The sequence below is a fragment of the Phallusia mammillata genome, chromosome 8 (genome assembly GCF_965637545.1).
Source record: "Phallusia mammillata chromosome 8, kaPhaMamm4.hap1.1, whole genome shotgun sequence".
Taxonomy (NCBI): domain Eukaryota; kingdom Metazoa; phylum Chordata; class Ascidiacea; order Phlebobranchia; family Ascidiidae; genus Phallusia; species Phallusia mammillata.
Window position 1 is genome coordinate 16,320,273 of NC_137259.1, and position 18,568 is coordinate 16,338,840.

Here is an 18,568-nt window from a genome sequence, read left to right on the forward strand (position 1 = left end):
GTGTATACCAGAATGTTACATGTTTGACTTACTGTCTAGTTTATCATATGTGCCAATAATTTTAAAAACCTAAAAAACAATAATTTAGATTTTTTCCTTTTTTGTCGCCCATTGCGTTGTTTACCAAAAGTACCACAGTTGTATTTTGTCTTAAAATTGACCTTTGTACAAGATAATTAGTATAATTAACAATTAAGACATAATAGTGTTTTCTACTTTGCGCATTGGGTACAATACAAGCGTCAGTGAAAATATGGAAGATGAAATGTTAACTGGTTTGGAAAGGGTGATGACAGAATTCTTTCATCCATCCACTTCAAATCAACGAAAACGAGAAATAGGTAAAATGTTACAAAATTGTAAAACATAAAAATGATGCAACTTTATATTGCTTGGTGGACCTTTTACCTAGCGATATAAAGGCGCACCAAGCGGAGTAAAGGTACACAAAGCAATACAAGGGTGAACCAAATGATATAAGAATACACCAAACAATATTAAAGTAATGGTAAGGCACAGCAAGTGGCATAAAGCCGCACCAAGTAGTATAAATGTGCACCAAGTGATATAAAGGTGTGTCAAATTTTATAATAGTGTGCCAACTGGTAAAGTGATCCAAGCAGTCCTGTATATTTAAGATGTTCCCTTTTTTTAAAGCACTTCTCACATATATTTTTGGTGATTTTTGCACATTAGTAAAGTGTATTTACTTTATTATTTAGAAGAGCAACTGACAAAGTTTGGAAACCAAAACGGAGCATGGAAAAACTGTTTACACATATTCACTAAGACCAGGAATGAATATGTAATGATGTATTGTCTTTCTGTTCTGGAGGTAACCACCGGAATAATTTATTGTGGTTTCTCTACAAAACAAAATTATAATTGCTTTGAACATTGCAACAGAATTTAGTGAACAAAATGTGGGTTGGATTTGACCCTGGAGCAAAATCTGAAATACGACAATCATTAAATCACATTCTTCTGCATCGGAAGGTAACATATATAATACTACATGTTTTTAACTAATTTTGACTTTTTGTGTTTGGTGTGTGAGCTGATCCCTTTTTTTTCCAACTTTCTGCATTTTTTAGTACTCAATCACAGCTCTTTCACACTGTCGCTTTGATATTTGTCACAAATATTAAAAGAAAAGCTAGATATCAGTGGAGGCACGTCCAGTGTTTATGATCACTTTTTACTGATGTTTTCTTGTATTGTACCCTGTTGCTCACCACAAACTGGAGTGCCGTTTGATGGCTACACTAGCCAATACGGCCGATCTCTTGTCACCAGCTGCACTGATGAGACCTCATAGGTCGAAACAGTGTGCACTGCCTGCAGCTTATCATTTATTGGCTCTATGCTTTTACATGTTCTTGTATTGGTTGCAGATAATAGTGTAATTTTTAATTTAAAAAAAAACTAATTGAAACGAAGAAAATGCAATCAGTGTATGTAGATTGTTCAGTACAGACAATGTTTTTTTAGAAGTATTTGGCATTACAATTTGGATAAATTAACAGTTATCACAAATCTTGTTAAAAAAAAATTGTGTTCTCTTATGGCAGTGGTTCTCAAACTTTTTTGACCGCGACCCAAATCTGAGTTTTATGAACATCTCATGACCCAAGCCTCAAACATCAAAAATGTATTTTTTTCTGATATGCATGAAAAAGGACGCAGACAACCAGTTGTAGTACACAGTACTTTTAAATAATGATTTATTACAAACAAATTATTGATTGTTTTTTGGTGGCTGATGAAACCGAAATTTTTCCTTCATAAATCTTCAATGCACGGCTCTATTTTACATTCAAAAGACCACTTGATATTTTATAATTAGTAAAAGGTCTGTGATTCGACTTTTAACTGTGCTGTTCGATAACGGGACGGACTGCAATCTTGAGGCCACGTCGTCGCCGCATAGGAGTCTGCCCATGTCAAAATGGCTTCAGGCTTAACGAGATCGATTCATTCGACAACACAGCATAACATACTGTCGTCTGTATATGGTAATGAATGGTTCATATTACTGTACAACGTGGTCGAGTGAGGTGGTTTTACTACTACATTAGGTAATTTCGTTTGTGTTCACTTAATGCAGTAATAGTTCGTTCAGAATTGAATCATCATAGCGCGACCCATTTTTTGACCCTGCGCGACCCATACTTTGAGAACCACTGTCTTATGGTCATGATATTTGTTGGGGTTAAATCAAATTTAAACAAACCACCTATTCAACTACTAAATATCAAAATTTTGTCAAATTATTTTACAGGATGTTCCACAGTTTATTTCAAACAAACTTATCAAAGTGATTGTGGACATTGGGCGAGTGGACTGGCCAATGTTTTATCCAAACTTTTTTACTGGACTACTGGAGTTGGCAGGTTCTTCTAATGGCGAATTCGGAGATACTAGAACTTTGGGCCTAATTGCTCTCCGTATCGCTTCTGAGGAACTCGCTGCTCCCAGAGAAGATGTTTCTGCCCAAAGAAAGGAAGAATTAAAGAAACTGTTACTTGCACAAGTTCCATCTATGCTGAAAGTTACTTTAGGTAAATGACTATTAAAATTATTTTTTGTTTTACATTCTATTGTCTGCATGAAATTCTAGAATTTAAAATGCGTTTGATTCTAAAATATTTTGTTTTGGTGTAAAAAAGATTTATTTTGGCAAGTTTTGCCTGAACTAAATTATAACAACAAGTTTACAATACAGAGTTTAAAAATGGCCTGTTGGTATTAGAATGCAGTAAACCTTGGTTCATCCGGACCCGTTTAAAACCCAAAATTTTGGAAGATCTGGATTAACCGATGTCGATTAGTTCAAGCCTTACCACATTTCAATTTATTTGCACCTTAAGTTTTGTCCAAATTATATCAAAACTGGGTTAACCAAGGTTACTGTATATGCCTTGCTCTTTTTGTTCTAACCATGCTTTGAATAGCGGGTACAAACTTTTTTACTGTAGTAGGCCACATTACAGGTTCGTATTTTACCTACGCTTTGGACCATAGACTCTTTGTACTTTTTACATATTTCATAGGTAATGATTTTTTTCTTTTTTCACAGATGTGTTGCATGCTGAATGGATGCATCATTTCATGCAACTTACAGAAGTGTCAATGACTACGCCACCACCTTCACCAAGTTCGGGCGAATCAAATTTATTTGATTTATTTTCGGGCACTACGCAGGATGGCACCCTGCCTCGAGTAACGAACGCTTTTGAAATTTCTCCCCATTCTGTTACCATCATAACACATGCTCTGGAGTGCCTTTGCCATCTGTTCAGGCAAGCCTGTTTGAATTTATATTTGTGTGTACCTAATAGAGATAGACCGATATGGGTTTTTTAAGGCCAATACCATTAATTAAATATTGGTACTTGCAGAGGGTGACAACTAATATTTAATGCCAAAATTTTATTTACAGTAAAATGCCTAAATTTATACCTTTTTAACAGTAAAAAAACTCCAACAATGTTTAAATTGTGAACATTGGGTGAATGTTTGCAGAGTAACAAAAACTGTAGTTCAAAGCCCTGTCACAGCACCAAAGTTTTGACTTTGATTTGCCTTGATACTGACCAGTGACTGGGCAATGCTTAAGCTCAAGACACAGTTGGGCCAACCTAAAAAAACATAGTTACAAACATATCATTTATCAGCTGTCCAACAACAAAAAGGTCGCTACCGATAATAATCAATAGTATGGAAAATATCTGCGGATAACCGGTCTATCCCTAATACACAATTTTCATCTTAGTAACAGCTTTAATACACTTAACTGATTTTGGTTAATATATCTTGTCCAAACCAATGTTCAGTAGTCATGAACTTGTAAGCCGTTTAAGAACAGCACTAACATAAACAAAACTAAAATGCAAAGTGAGTCATGTTTTCTTTTAGAAACATTTGCATTTTTTTGCAGCTGGATCCCCTTGACAGTGAATATCAACAACGATTTATTGAGCCAAATATTTCGCTACGCAAGGCTTGGATCTTGTTTATCTGGCCACAAGTCACAAAAGTAAGATTTCATTGTGATCATGCAAGTACTGTTAATATGTTGTCAAATTTTTAGAACATCTTGTCTTTTGGGATTTTTTTTCATTTTGATAAGCTGCAGACAGTGCACACTGTTTTGACCTATAATGTCTCACCAGTGCAGCTGGTAATGTGAGATAGGATATATGAGCTAATGTAGCCTTTTTTATTTTGTGTTTTTGGTACACTCTGTCTTTTGTTTTTGTGTTGCTCATGCAATCACACTATGTCATAATTTTATGTATTAGTCATTCCTTATTGCATATGTGTGTGGGTGTCTTACAACAGATGACAGGTTCTTTAAACGTCTGATGAAACGATATAAACATCATATCCGGTCGGTTTCAAATCCCTTTTTAAGCAATGCACAGCAAATTAAAATTTTTGTTGAATGTATACTTGCTTAAATAACTAAACACATCTACTTAAAATATCATGTAACAGTGAATTTGGCCAATTGGGGTGTTTACAAAGAAGGAAACAGTTAAATCCTGTGTGCAACACAAAATAATTAGAAAACAGTCATCTTGCTCAGTGGTTTCCAACCAGGGAAGAATTTAAAACTTTAGGGGAAGAAATAGACGCTTCAGCTCTGGAAATATAACCTGTGAAATTGATAAAATACCCAATTTGAAATGATCTTTTTTTGGTTTAGCATCTACTGTGTAGTAAATTAGGGAGGAATGAAAATGTTTTGAATTTTTAAGTGAGAAATTCGTCAATAAAGGCTGGGTACCACTGATCTAGCCATGAACATAACCTTAAGATCATAATCATGTGTTTTTAGGGTATTTTACAGAAAAAAAGTCAATTTTATTCTTTATTTCTAGCCTTTCAGTTCTATCTGACCTTGGTTCACATGCAATGGGCTGCATTAATGAACTGCTTGCAAAAAACTTTGTTCCACACAATTTTGAAGACTTCCTTGTCAGGTATTACAGCACTAAGTAAAAAAATATGTAAAGTACAGACAGTATGAAAACCATGATTATTTGCATTTTTACTAACATTAGTATTTTGCATTTAGTTTTACTGAACAATTTTTTTTGCAAGCATATCGTTTACACTAGGTTTTTGTACATCTGACAAAATTTTACTTGCATACTTTTTGTACTGAATTGCAGTTTACACTAGCTTATTTGTATCGTATTGTGCTTCAAATTCTTTGCATATTTATTTTTTGCTGGCATATCGTTCTCACTAGGTTTTGTATGTACAACTTTTTTTAAATGTATTTTGCATGTATGTCGTTTACTCTAGGTTTTCTATTAAACAAAAATTTACTGGCATAATTATTTTTACTGGCATATTGTTCACACTAGCATTTGTGTTTACAGGATTTTTCGCCAAACTTTTCATTTGCTACAACAACTTACTAAAGGGGACAACACTAGGGAGTGCTTGGAAGGTCTGGACGACAGGTGAAGAAATACTTATAACTTAAGTGTTTTTTGATTAAACCACTGAACACTATGTATTGGTGAATACTTTGTCTTGCAAATGGATAGAAAGCTCAATCTCAAATTCAGTTAATTGCATAACTAATTTACCAATCTTTTACGTGCAATTAAGTCAGTGGTTCCCAACTTTTGGCAGCACCAAATCCTTTTGATAATTTCATAGTGAAACAAAGCCCTAAAGTTTGCCAGAAGGTCTATTTTGAAACCTGTCTGACAATGTGTCCTCTAACGCACCCCCTAGAACCATCCCATGGACCTCTAGGGGGGCGACAAACCCAGGTTGGGAACCACTGGGATAAGCGGAATATTCTTTAACAAGTGATAGGTTGCACGATCTGTATGCAATTATACAGATTGTCTGATTAACTTGTATGCAATTAACCAGTTCGAATAACCTTATTGCAAATTTTGTTTTTGATCGGCTTTGTTATCTGTATGCAACTTTTTTATTATTTGACACACAGTTTTACCTGTTTTTCTTAACAGCTATCTTGAGAAGTTCATTGAGTTTCTTCGTCTTTTTGTGACAATGCACTTTAGTAGAATTGACATGAACGCAAGTTTTCCATTGATGCCATTCCTTACACTGCTTTTCAAATTCACTTTCAATCAGGTATTTTAACATTTAACCGTTTTTGCCCGTAAAAACCTGAAAAGATAAAATAAAAACCTATTAATTGAAGGTTTTGTTTCAGATTTTTTTTTTTTTAATTGTATTTTTCGACAATCAGGCGGCAGTCCGAGAACTGAAATTTGCCCTTTGTCGTTCACGGGGTTCGAACCCAGGATACTTCCGGGGACGAATCCCGATCAGGTGTATGTGGGTCAGGCGCGCCAGGCCATTCGGCCACGTTCCCGCCCCCCAGATTTTGTATTTAGTATGTTGTGACAAGTTTTACGGTATAATTTGCATGAGGTAATTTAAACAATTTTTTGTAGTCATCTCATGAACATTTTCTTAACTGCATGGACATATGGGAAGTTCTAATTGATTACATCATAGATAAAGCTGAACAGCAAAAAGACGACAAAAAATCCACTTTAACAAGGTAAGTGCTATTTACATGAATTTCCTGAATAAAATGTCCAAAATAGGCACATTTAAAATACTGTAGTCTTACGGATACTATTGTGGCAACACACATCATCTGCTATAAAGTACACTTTAATTTTGTCAAATTTTTATTTTAAAAAGTCGCCAGATGGTGTAAGGTTGAGAACCACTGCTTTTGATCATTGGTAACCTTATATTGTACAAAACCACATTATAAATCTTTCACTTTGCATATGTGCTTTAAAGTAATAATGTGCTGTTTTAATATTAACATGTAGATACAAGGAAGGAATGCTTCAATTTGCTACTGCCACTCTTCAGCACATACAGTTTCGTTTAAATCAATCCTACTTGGAAGAATTGGACAATGTAGCTACTGACGAAAATGTGAGTAATACAAATTTTCCGTCTATTTTGTACCCTTGTCGTGAAATCAGTTTTATCTTGGTAAAATGGCTTGCAATTTTTGGATGGTTGTGGTAACTCGCATATTCAATGCCATTCCTTACAGATTTTGAATTTAAAGTGTATTAATTGTTATGAAAAATATATGTTATATTCCTGTCAATTGCAAAACAAAACTTTGCAAATTGGAAATGTGATTATATTTGCTACCACGATCTTTTAGAATACTAATCCTTTTTACCATGTAAATTAGAAAGCTCAATCTCATAACATATTTCCCTTTATTTGCCTGTAAAATGGCACTGGGAGTCCCAGAATCTTAAATGCTAAGTGCAATTAATGTAAATGTGGAAACAAGTTTCCAAGGAAACAAAATCTGATGATTATAACTCGGGTAGAGCTACTAACACCGTAGCTCAACTGACAACCAAAAGTCGATAGGTTATATCTCCAAAAATGCTCACGGTTAGGGCTATTAGGGTCGGGGTAAGGTATTAGCACTTAAAATTCAATAAAACTAACCCCAAAAAATAGTTACTAATAGAAAAAATGTAAAAACTTATTTCCCAACCCAACCCAACCCAACCCATTTATAGCCGCTAAAGAAAAAAATTCAGCTCTTTATGCCCCGTTTTGAAAGCGAATCTCCCGAGGTTGTCAGTTGAGTAACGGTGTTGGTAACTCTACCTATAACTCGAGGATGTATATTTCTGTAAAAGCAATAGGCAAACTATGTACTTTATTAGGTTTTTATAGACTGATTGTTTTCCTCGGAACCTGTTTCCATATTTAGATACTAAAAAAGCATTGTTTGTGTATAAGTATGCTGCCTGTCAGAGGGTCAGATACTGTGGTATTGAAAACTGTTTTCTTTGTTTTTTAGGGACACACCGAGTGGCAAACTTATCTTATAGAAAACCTGGAAATTGTTGCAAAAATATGTCGATTGTATCCAACTGAAATGCTCAGTATTTTGGTAAGTTAATATTGGGCTAAAAATGATGTCTTAAGATGTTTTTAATTAGTAATAAAAATGCTTCAAATCACTGTTGCTTGACAGGAGCATGTGCAAAAAAGTATTTTGGTTTTGTGCTGCCTTAAAAGTGTTTTTTTTCTATTTTTACTAATATTGTTGCAGAAGACAGCTATAATTTTCTTTTTTATTGTCTAAAATGTTTGACATTTCCAAAGCTAAGAAATGTTTGACATTTCCAAAGATGAACATCTAATCATAAACATTACTGCCAATGAACTGGTGTATAAAGAATACGTCATGAAGAGATGAACAGAAATTCATAACTAGGATCAGCCTTGAAGCGGTCGTCCACCACAGCCAACATGGCATACAAGAACGCTTCAGGGTTGATCTCGGTTATGAATTTATGTCCATCTTAACTGATTTCTGATCAATCTGGCAATGTCTTACTACAAAGCCGACATGTGCAGCATACGAGGCCGGTGCTTGTGATTCGACTTTGAATGGGCTCAAGATCGTGTATAGCTAGTTGGTAAAGCGTGAGTCTCGTAATAGCTCCTGTTGTAGGTTCAAATCCCACCGCAGGCTAGATTTTTCTCTAGCCTATGCCTTGCCATATGGGAATGCTCTGTGACTGGCAGATCCGTTATGATGACTTCAATGGGCCTGGCATACTATCAGTTTTCTACTGCTTGATCACCTACAAATAATTTGTTTATTTTTAGTTTCCTATTCTTGAAGAGACATCATTGGTTTACCTGCAGGCGAACTGGTCACTTATTCATCAACAGCCTCAACAAAATCATTCCCAGCTTCACTGTGCATTAAAAGATCTCACAACAGCTTTGCAGGTTTGGTTTGTGCAGTTGTAGTCAGAATTAAAAGTCGGCAAAGTCACTATTTTGAAGGTGGCTTTAGAGTCAATTTTGTAACATGAAGTTTCAGTCAAACACATGATCTTTCGATCAACTTTGACTGTTTGCCTCATTAGGCTTTGGTTTGCCCAAATCGGTGAAATTTGTAAACAATGTCCAAATTGGATAAAGTTTGGCAGTTGTAGAATGTGCCGTTTTAGGTGTTGATTGTTAAATTTACCCCCACTAACCCCCTAAACTCGTTGCATTTTTAAAACATTGGTTGAATTAAAAGAGATTTAAATAGTTTATACCGCAAAAATGCAGAATATTGATGGCCATGTTTCTCATAGCACCAAACTTTATGATCATTATCTCGTAAAATGCATCATTTACAACTTTGCATGGGTAGGGACCCATGTGTTTCTGCGAGTATAAACAAAGGTTATAAAAATGTTGTTTAAGTAAATAGGTCGAAAAGAATGTTGTAAAATAGACTATAGTACATGTTTAATGGCAATATGTTCTGAGTCATCATAATCCAATGTTTTTGCCCTTTATAAACACTGAAGATGCTTTTTTTAGCAAAATATATTTGTTCTTCATAGGATTGTCAACTGATTTTAAACCTGGAAATAAAAAAATTCCAGCATGTGATACTTAATCCTGTTTAACAACAACGAATTTTTTAGAATAGTGTACCATTTTTGTTGAACTTTTCTAGTGTTTTGGACGACTGTCGGAACTTTTTATCGTTGAACATTTTCGAGACAGAATGGACAAAGCATCAGCATTAATCGAAAAGTAAGGAATAAATGTATTTTCAGTTTGCTAACTAAAACTTGAACGTATGTCATTCACACCACTAACAAATATTTTTCTTCAGATGTTTAAGAATCGCACACTATGGAATTCCATTGCAACTTTACCAAAACAGTTCACTAGTTCCAGCCCAGATAATACAAGATGTTATTGAAGTGTAAGTGATCATATTAACCAGGGACGGGAATCCTTTGTTACTGTGGGGCCAATTGCAAATGTCAAAATTGAATCGCAGGCCGCACCTGTGTATCAGGTGCATTGATCAGCTTAAAAATATGTAATAATTGGACTTGTTTGTCGGTACTTTTGAAATCCAAGCGTCTCTGCGGGTTGCAGGTTGCCCACCCCTGATATAAACCATCTATTTTTTTCAAACTATAAATCTCTATGTTACCGCAACATGTATTAAAGTTCGAATTTGCTATGGTAAGAATTCTGGATTAGGGGATGTAGAAAGTGTAGTGTTTTCTCCGGATTGGGTTTATATGATGATACAATATTCTGGATTGATCAAAGTTATTTGTCAAGAAAAGCATTGCAAATTCATCTGTACCTTAAGTTTTGTGTGAATTAGGTGAAGATCTTGATAAACAGAATCCGTTTTTACCATGGTTTATCTGTTTGGAGGCATAAACAAATTTAGTACTGGTTGTAACTGTTTTGTAACCTGTTTTTCTTCTGGATATTGGTGGTATGCAAACACTGTATACCTTACACTGTGCATTGTATAATACCTTAAAATGGTTGACCATTTCTTGCATATAAGTAATATTCTTTATCATTTTTCAGACATGCAGAGGCACTTGCAGCTCTGCAACCGTTCTCACATTGGTTATCTCGCTTGTATAGTGAAGCACAACAAGCAGGAGACTCACAAGCACAACTAGCTCAATATCTTAATGGCTACTTGGATGTTATTTCACCAATCCTTACCAAACAGGTTAGGTGCTATCCACCCTAGCCTTAAAACATGTATGTAGTTTTCAGACAAACCTAACAGCATACTCTATTATAGTATCTATGCAGGAGCTAAACAAAACTTGCTTTATTGCTATTTATGGTCCAATGTAATTATTTCAGTTTCAAAATGAGGCTTAAAAACACACAATTAAGAAAAAACTTAAAAGCATTACACATTAGTACATAAGCTATTGCTGCCAGGCAAAATATCAAGTTTGTAGAGCTCTTCTGGCAAATGTAATTTTATTCTGATGTTTCGACATCCTATACAGGTCGTCTTCATCAGGGTAAATAACACTGAATGCAACTAGTACAGTGCACGATAAACAAAGGAAAAAAGAATAAAACGCAAGCATGTTATCGTGCGGTGTTTTCGTTGTGTTGTGATGTGCTTGCGTTTTATTCTTTTTTCCTTTGTTTATCGTGCACTGTACTAGTTGCATTCAGTGTTATTTACCCTGATGAAGACGACCTGTATAGGACATCGAAACAACGTCGGAATAAAATTACATTTGCCAGAAGAGCTCTACAAACTTGATAACACATTAGAATTGATCGATTGAGCAGTATCTAACCCTTTGACAGGCGTTATACTTATTGATGTTTCTGTAAAAGTATGCTAGTTTCTGTAAAAGTATGGATTAAAAATAAAGATAAAACAACAACATGCTAGCTTGCCCGACCTATCTGCAAATAGTCCACCCTTCTCGTGAAGTGGTTTAGGTTTTGTGTTATTGATTTTAGACTGGTATGTAAAAACATGTCAAATTGCTTAATTATCAATGAAAACTACATGGTATGTATGGGTTCATGAAAACATTACCAATATGAGTAAAAGAAAAATACAGTCCCTTTTTAATTGTTTTATGATATTAAGGTGCCTGACAAGGTTGTGTTATCTGCTTCCCACACTTTATTGTCAATGGTAACGACAGTCAGAGCAACATTCTTGTCTCAATCTCCAATTGTTGAAAAACTTTTTCGTGACGTTTCAAATGGATCATGCAACAAACTTGCCATGCAGGTCTGTAGACTGAAAAATCAACATAAATTTGCCACAAAATTCACAATTCTGTTCAATTTTGTGAAGTGACTGCTTCATCGAAAACGTTTTTACATTATAACCTGTTTTTTTTAAGCATTATAAAAATAATATTTTTGTCTTTTTGTGTTGCTGAATATCAATACTACTAAGTAAATCAAATAACAATAAGTACTGCTGTTTATGATAATCTTACAATGTCTGGGTCAGTGGTTCTTAGCCTGTAGGTATTTACCCAAATAGGTTAATTTGGCATTTTAGGTATCAAAACGCAATAAATAATTTTCAATTTTTAGTCATCCTTTCTGTATCTCATATTATGCCAGGCCTCTTAAAGGTGTGTACCGAATCAGCTGGTCTCCCTAGCATTCCCATATGGCAAGGCACAGGCTAGAAAAATCCAGCCTGCGGTGGGATTCGAACCCACGACAGGAGTCTTTCTGGGACTCGCGCTCTACCAACTGAGCTACACAGGCTCAGTGGAGAAACCGCCGAAAGTCAAATCACAAGCACCATTGCCTGCCTTGTATGCTGCACATGCCAGCTTCGTAGTAAGAGTAGATGTGCTTTTTGAATTTAGGCAAACAGAAAGGATCAAAAATACCCTAACATAACCTGTTGTAAATTAATACTTTAAGATGGTTACCTTTTATTGTTAATCAAAACTGACTCCCAGTAAAATAGCAAACATAGCCAAAAGGGGGGCCCGACCCACAGGTTAGAAACCAATGGTCCACGGCCTATGTATATTGTATACAAAACTAGTTGGATAAACTGCATTTTATAATTTTGTTATCTGCGCAGATTCAGTGTCTAATATACAAAGCTCTTTCCAATCTTTTGCTTCTTCCATGGCCCAATACACCAGAGTGTGAACAAAAATGGGAAGTACGTGAACAACACCACACCGCATTTATTAAAAGCCTCTTTGCCGATTTTTATGCACTCTCCAATAATGCTGCAGATTTGCAACATAATTCTGCAGTCATTGAACAAGGTATATATTGTTTGTTAATATTTATTGACAGGTTTCAGCCATGTTTTAGATTTTAATTCAATTTTTAGTCTTAGTTTTGAAATAGCAACTAAGATACACTGTATAAAAAATGTTGAAAAACAAAACAACAACAAATATGGTTTTGCAAAGAATAATATCCTATTTATACTGTACTGTAGAATAGTAAGTTTTCACTAAAGATTATAATAGTGTAGTTAAAATGCTAAGTAAAATAAGTTTTTGTGAATTACAGGGTTGTTCTTGACAATGTATGGTTTTCAAGCCATTTTTGTGCATCTACTTTCTATTATTTTGTCTTTTTTATGCTGCTTTTTTGCAAAACAAACACTGATAAAGTTTTAAGACAGGCACTGATAAAGTTTTACCATACATGGACAATTGGACGTAGAAAATTAAAAGATACCAATCTTATCATTAATTTCATTATGCTACGCGTTTTTCTTTTATTGCAGCAAAACCAGTCATAAATCGAACATTGGTGATCCTCAGTGAAATAGTGGAAGCTATTGCAGATGAGGTTTTGAAATCAAGGGAAATATGTTACCGATCTTTACAACATTGCATCGAATTTTCTCTACAATTGTTTCCAATATATCTCACTCACCCAGGTAAAACAATCACAAAAATTAATAAAATATTGTTTGTTGTTTGTTCTCTTTGTGTAATGGTTTGTGAATAGGGTTAAGATTACACCATACTTCATGATAAAGCATAGATAGTTGATTTTTCCAGTTGGAAAGTAAAAACAGATCAACAACAATTAAACGGCAGATTTCTACAAAACATTAGCCACCTTTCCAGTAGTACAGGTCTTTTAGGTGCTAGCCTAGTCAAACAATAGGCTTCTGGTCTACCCATTCAAACACAATTTATGTAAGACACAAGTACTAAGGTCATACGCCATTAGTTAAAGGTTGCACTGGTTGAGATCTATAAGAACTTTGTATATATTTAAATACGTTTTACAATTTAAACCAACTTTACAGATATCACCGAATATTTGATGGGATTCTTTCTCATCATTTTCCGAGCATTGCGACGCCAAATGGGAGCGCAGCAAATTGCAGCAATCATCCAATCATTCCTCGTTACTTTCACACCAGAGCAACTACAATCCACAATTCTGCACGAAAACTCTGCCGGTGTTAGAGTCATTGAAAAGTATGCAACAAAATTTGTAGAGACATACTTATGAAACTACATGAGTTATCCTTTTCCAAGCGTGTTTAAACTAATATGACGTCATACATTAGTGACGTAAGGGGCGATACGTCGGTACTTGTTTAAGTGTTTTTGCACCAAGCGAAATAAACTAAACATCAATGTCGATGGCAAAGTGTACAACATTTGTTTTTTTCTCCTTTTTTAGGTTCATCAAGATTCTCGAACTAGTGATCGACGAACCCGGCTCTGAGTTCAAGACCTTTACTCCGAATATTATTGTACTTGCTGTAGAGCAAATTTACCCAATCGTCAGCCAGGTAAGCACATATGTGACTGTACTCTTTCACCTATTACTGTGATTGTTTTTGGTTACTTGGTTTCATTTTTATCCTCGGTGGGCGGGCAACGCTTGAATGCGTTATGTTCACAATTGAGTCCGCCGTCGAGCTGCCTGTTTTAATTGCAAGCCTGTTGAGTGATTTTCTATTAGATTTTTTTTTCGACTGAGAGTGTTGGTAAATTAGTTCAACTTATCCGGTTTTGCTAGGCCAGAGCAATGCCACTCAAGTTTCTTGCTCAGGGAAACACAAGTTACCTAGATGGGTTCAGAACCCCTTCATTTTAAAGGTTCTGCCGCATCGTGCAAGCTGTATTTCTAACCTTTTTCGACAAATTCCTCCCTTTCCAATAGTTAAAAACATTTTCATTCCTCCCTAACAGATTACATGTTAGATGCTAAACCATACAAAGATTATTTAAAATTGGGTCTTTTATCAACTTCACAGATTATATTCCCAGAGCGTAAGTGTCTATTTACAAACCACAAATAAAAATTAAAGTAAATTCCTCCCCTAAAGTTATAAATTTCTTCCCAGGTTGGGAACCACTGCTGAATTGTATTGAATACAAAAATATCGTTATGCAAACATAGCGTATGCTGTGACTGTTTTTAAATTCATTTTGTGCATAAAATTGCCGCGTTTGGCTTATTCACGTTTAAAACCAATGTTACAGCCAATTTTTATCGCGTTGTACTGAATTTTAGAGACCTTCTCCTGAAGTGAAAGGTGCATTGTTTTGTTTACTGCATCGTCTTCTGTCCAAAAGGCACCGTTACTTTTTTCCAAGTCCTGTACTTGCAGCACTTCTCCAAGATGGCTCGTTGAACACAAGCAAAACTGGAACTGTGTCGCATAAACCACAGTTCCTAGCAATAATGACGGTATACCTTTTAAATTGTACACAGTTAGACTAATCATATGTGCTTTACGGTTAAGTAGTTCAAGTTTTGGTCTTGTTTATTACACGTAAATGTGTGAATTAAACCGCAACTCCTAGTAATAATGGCGCTATAAACTCCTAGTAATAATGGCGCTATATAATATTCTGACTAATCATATGTGCTTTATGGTTAAGTGGTTTAATTTTTGGCCTCTTTATGTGTGAATTTGTGTTATATTTTGCAAAGGCGTACGGTCAATCGTTCCTCCAGTCAGATATTACAATATTTAAACAAAACCTAGAAAGTTTGGAAGAACTCAACAAAAGACAGAAACTTTTCGAAAAGGTAACATCAGTAACGATAATGTTAATAATTCTTAAACTATAACGAATAATTTTGTTTTATGTTTGCAGCTGCACAATTTGTTTTCCGAGGAAGGCGTTCTTTTTCAATTTGTAAACGTTCTTATTCAAACTCTTATCAACAAATCACATGCCTTATTACAGGTAAGGCATACTAATTTTAAACTAGCTCTCAAACTACAGTAAACCTAGGTTAAACCAGATTCGCTTAATTCGGACAAAACTTGAGGTACAAATGATTTGTAATGTGGTAAAGCTTTAACTAATCGACATCGGTTAATCCGGATCTTCGCCTAATTCGGACAAAACTTGAGGTACAAATGATTTGTAATTTGGAGAGACTTGAACTAATCAACATCAGTTAATTCGGGCCCATTTTTTGGTCCAAACGGGTTCGGATTAACCGACGTTTACTGTATATCAATAATTGCGTTTAAGCGAATCTTTTGCTTTGTACGATTTCTACGATTCCGGTTAATTGCAATTATGAGTTGCGATTAACCGGATGTTTTTGGAATGTGTTTTAAACCGGTTTTACTGTAGGAAGAGATATGTGGTACAGTGTTCAACATGTCGAGTGCCGATATGGAATTCTTTCACAAAAATTTTCTGCAACAATTCTTGCAAAACACTGTGGGTTTGACAGTCGACCAAAAAAATTCACTTTACAATGCGTTTAAACCCGAAACGGTAAGTTACAACTACAATAAAATACCATATATAACACTTTAAAGTAGTTTAATTGTAAAAAATAAACACTATTTGGGTTAAACTAACAATGAAAGTCTGGCTATTGCTAAGCGGTTGAATTACAAGCATTTCGCTTATGGCAGCAATATGAGTCACTTTTTTGTAACGACGTTTGATAAAACTGCCAAAGAATTGTCATGAAGAAAATTTAAACGTCTTCATTACAACGTATTTCCTACATACAATCTCTCTGTCAATTTTGTTTTTGATATTGTCCATTTTTTAGTGTTCAATTATTATCTAAAGATTCTAAACTAATATTTCTGCTCTGCAGTTGGTAGAATTAATTAATGTTATTTAAATATTAATAAATAAAAATATTACATTTTTGTTATGCTTTAGGACCTTCCCTCATTTACCAGTAACATTTTGCGTTTTGTCAACGACTTGCGATATTTCCGGCTTTGTAACTCCAGTTTACCGGAAGGAACTGTTCATTTTTGACGAGCAACGAAGGCTTCCATATGTTTTTACGTTTATTACAACATGTTGCAACTGTTGCATACATCAGTCAAAGCGACTAGCGTGTTTTCATTATACCTTGAGCTTGCAAAGTTGTTATCTAACATAATGTAAAGTACTATTTTTTTCAGGTGTTTAAAGTGTTAAAACACACAAACGTTTCATTAAGGTCCTCAATTTATTTCCACCCCTTACACACCAAACCTAAGTGTGTAAAATTCATAATACTCCAGGCCCATTGAAGGCGTTATACCGATTCAAGCCGGTCTTCCATGCATTCCCATATGACAAGGCACAGACTAGAAAAATGTGCGTGTAAAATTATTTGACGTAGTACATGAAAATATCCAAAGAATACTTTGTGAAATAAATCAATGCACAACAGTATCGTGCATGTTGTGACATTGTGCATTCAAGCAGTGTTTTTTTTAAGGTGTCCAAATTTCTCCAGCGGTTTCCCAAAATTTGGACTTGCAACTACAGTAGAAAAGTAATGGCTATTTTTTGGTATTTAAATGAAACACTTGCGGTCTCTTAAAACTATTTAGCGGTCACCCAAACCAAACCTTAAAAAAACCTGCATTCAAATACAAAGCTCATTTGGGAATTTCTTTCATGGGCAATTCAGCATATGCGGACATCGCTCTATGTGATGTGTGAAGCTATTCAACTTTTTCTTCATTTTATCATGACAGGCCTTGTAGACATTAATTTAACACCAAGAATGTTATTTTGTTTACAGTCTAACACAAAATTACCCTGTCACAAAACATCTGAAAAGAAATGTTTTTTTTGTTTTCTATTTTAGTAGGCCTACAAAGTTTCCATTCAACTGTTGTTACCCTGCAACTGGTCTCTTGAAAAATGTTCATTGGTTGTCAAAATACGTATTGTTCCATTCGGAAATATGAACGTTTTCATTCGTTTCAATGTCTTGTTCCAGTATGAGTATAGTCTGCTTACTTCAGCCTTCACACGCGTGCCTATTTATTTCTCTTCCTTTTTTACTCCAATAAACATTGCTTGAAACATGCAAGATTTTTGCAGTGAATAAAAACATTGGCCACTTATTCAAAAACCAAGAAAAGAAATGAAGACTTTGCTCTTGGGCGTTAGGTAAGTTTGGTCTTAAACTTCTGTGCATTTCTCTAGGACAGTGGTTCCCAACCGGGGTTCCAATTGCAATGCGTAAGGGTGGCGCGAGATATTGATATTGCAATACTGACACCTATTCTTTACTTTAACTTTCATTAAGTGCGGAATTTGTTTCTAACCGAGTTTCAGTGAGTATTAATTTTCGCGTCTCGTAGTTTTCCCAGCTCCATTCTGGAGAGTCGCTGGCGGTAAGTTTATACTTCACGGTAAGCTTAGCTTTCTCGCCCAGGAAAAAACAGTGAAAGAGATGGAAATTTTAAGCTTATGCACAAGCAGATGCCGAGAGTGGATTTTCCGTATCAACAAACATAAAAACGAGAACGACTACTTATAGTCAAGGAAGAAATGCGGGTGGTTTTATCGAATGTGCCTCCACATTTTATGCAAGAAGCCAAGCCCAAATTTCACACTGACTTTTGAATAAATACATTTATTTACACGCGCTATACTGTACAACTCATTATGTGTTGTTTCATACAGTTATTTGAAATACAGAAACCTTATAAAATTGGTCCAGTTTTGCCAGGGTGCCGCAAACCATTTATCTCTTTGATAGGGTGTGTAGCGTCTCACCCACGCTTTGCGGGATTAAACCAGATTTATTAATGTTGCTGTCCAATACGCAGCACACCATCAGCACACGCTAGGTAGAATAACCATGCACACAACGGTTCATGCAACAGACGACACACGATGGTAACCGGCACATTATAAAACACTACATCCCTCCCCTTTTACTTTAAACATCATAACAACGAAATTAAAACACATGTGCATAACAATGCTACACAAAATCACGAAACCGC

The 18,568-nt window shown here is 35.2% G+C and overlaps 1 protein-coding gene across 1 annotated transcript; it reads left to right on the top strand.

Annotated features, from left to right (window-relative positions):
• The first annotated feature begins 120 nt into the window (after positions 1-120).
• Positions 121-17,643, top strand: LOC145204588 (exportin-6-like). The gene is made up of 26 exons (XM_080077181.1): positions 121-341; positions 723-835; positions 907-996; positions 2,282-2,561; positions 3,080-3,302; positions 3,941-4,039; positions 4,887-4,988; positions 5,394-5,477; positions 6,003-6,129; positions 6,456-6,565; positions 6,849-6,957; positions 7,859-7,951; positions 8,677-8,802; positions 9,530-9,609; positions 9,692-9,784; positions 10,417-10,567; positions 11,465-11,611; positions 12,434-12,626; positions 13,100-13,255; positions 13,634-13,808; positions 14,017-14,128; positions 14,857-15,033; positions 15,280-15,378; positions 15,447-15,539; positions 15,939-16,085; positions 16,488-17,643. The coding sequence occupies exons 1-26, from the start codon at positions 254-256 to the stop codon at positions 16,587-16,589; spliced, it is 3,369 nt and encodes a 1,122-aa protein (XP_079933307.1). The 5' UTR covers positions 121-253; the 3' UTR covers positions 16,590-17,643.
• Positions 17,644-18,568: the final 925 nt, after the last annotated feature.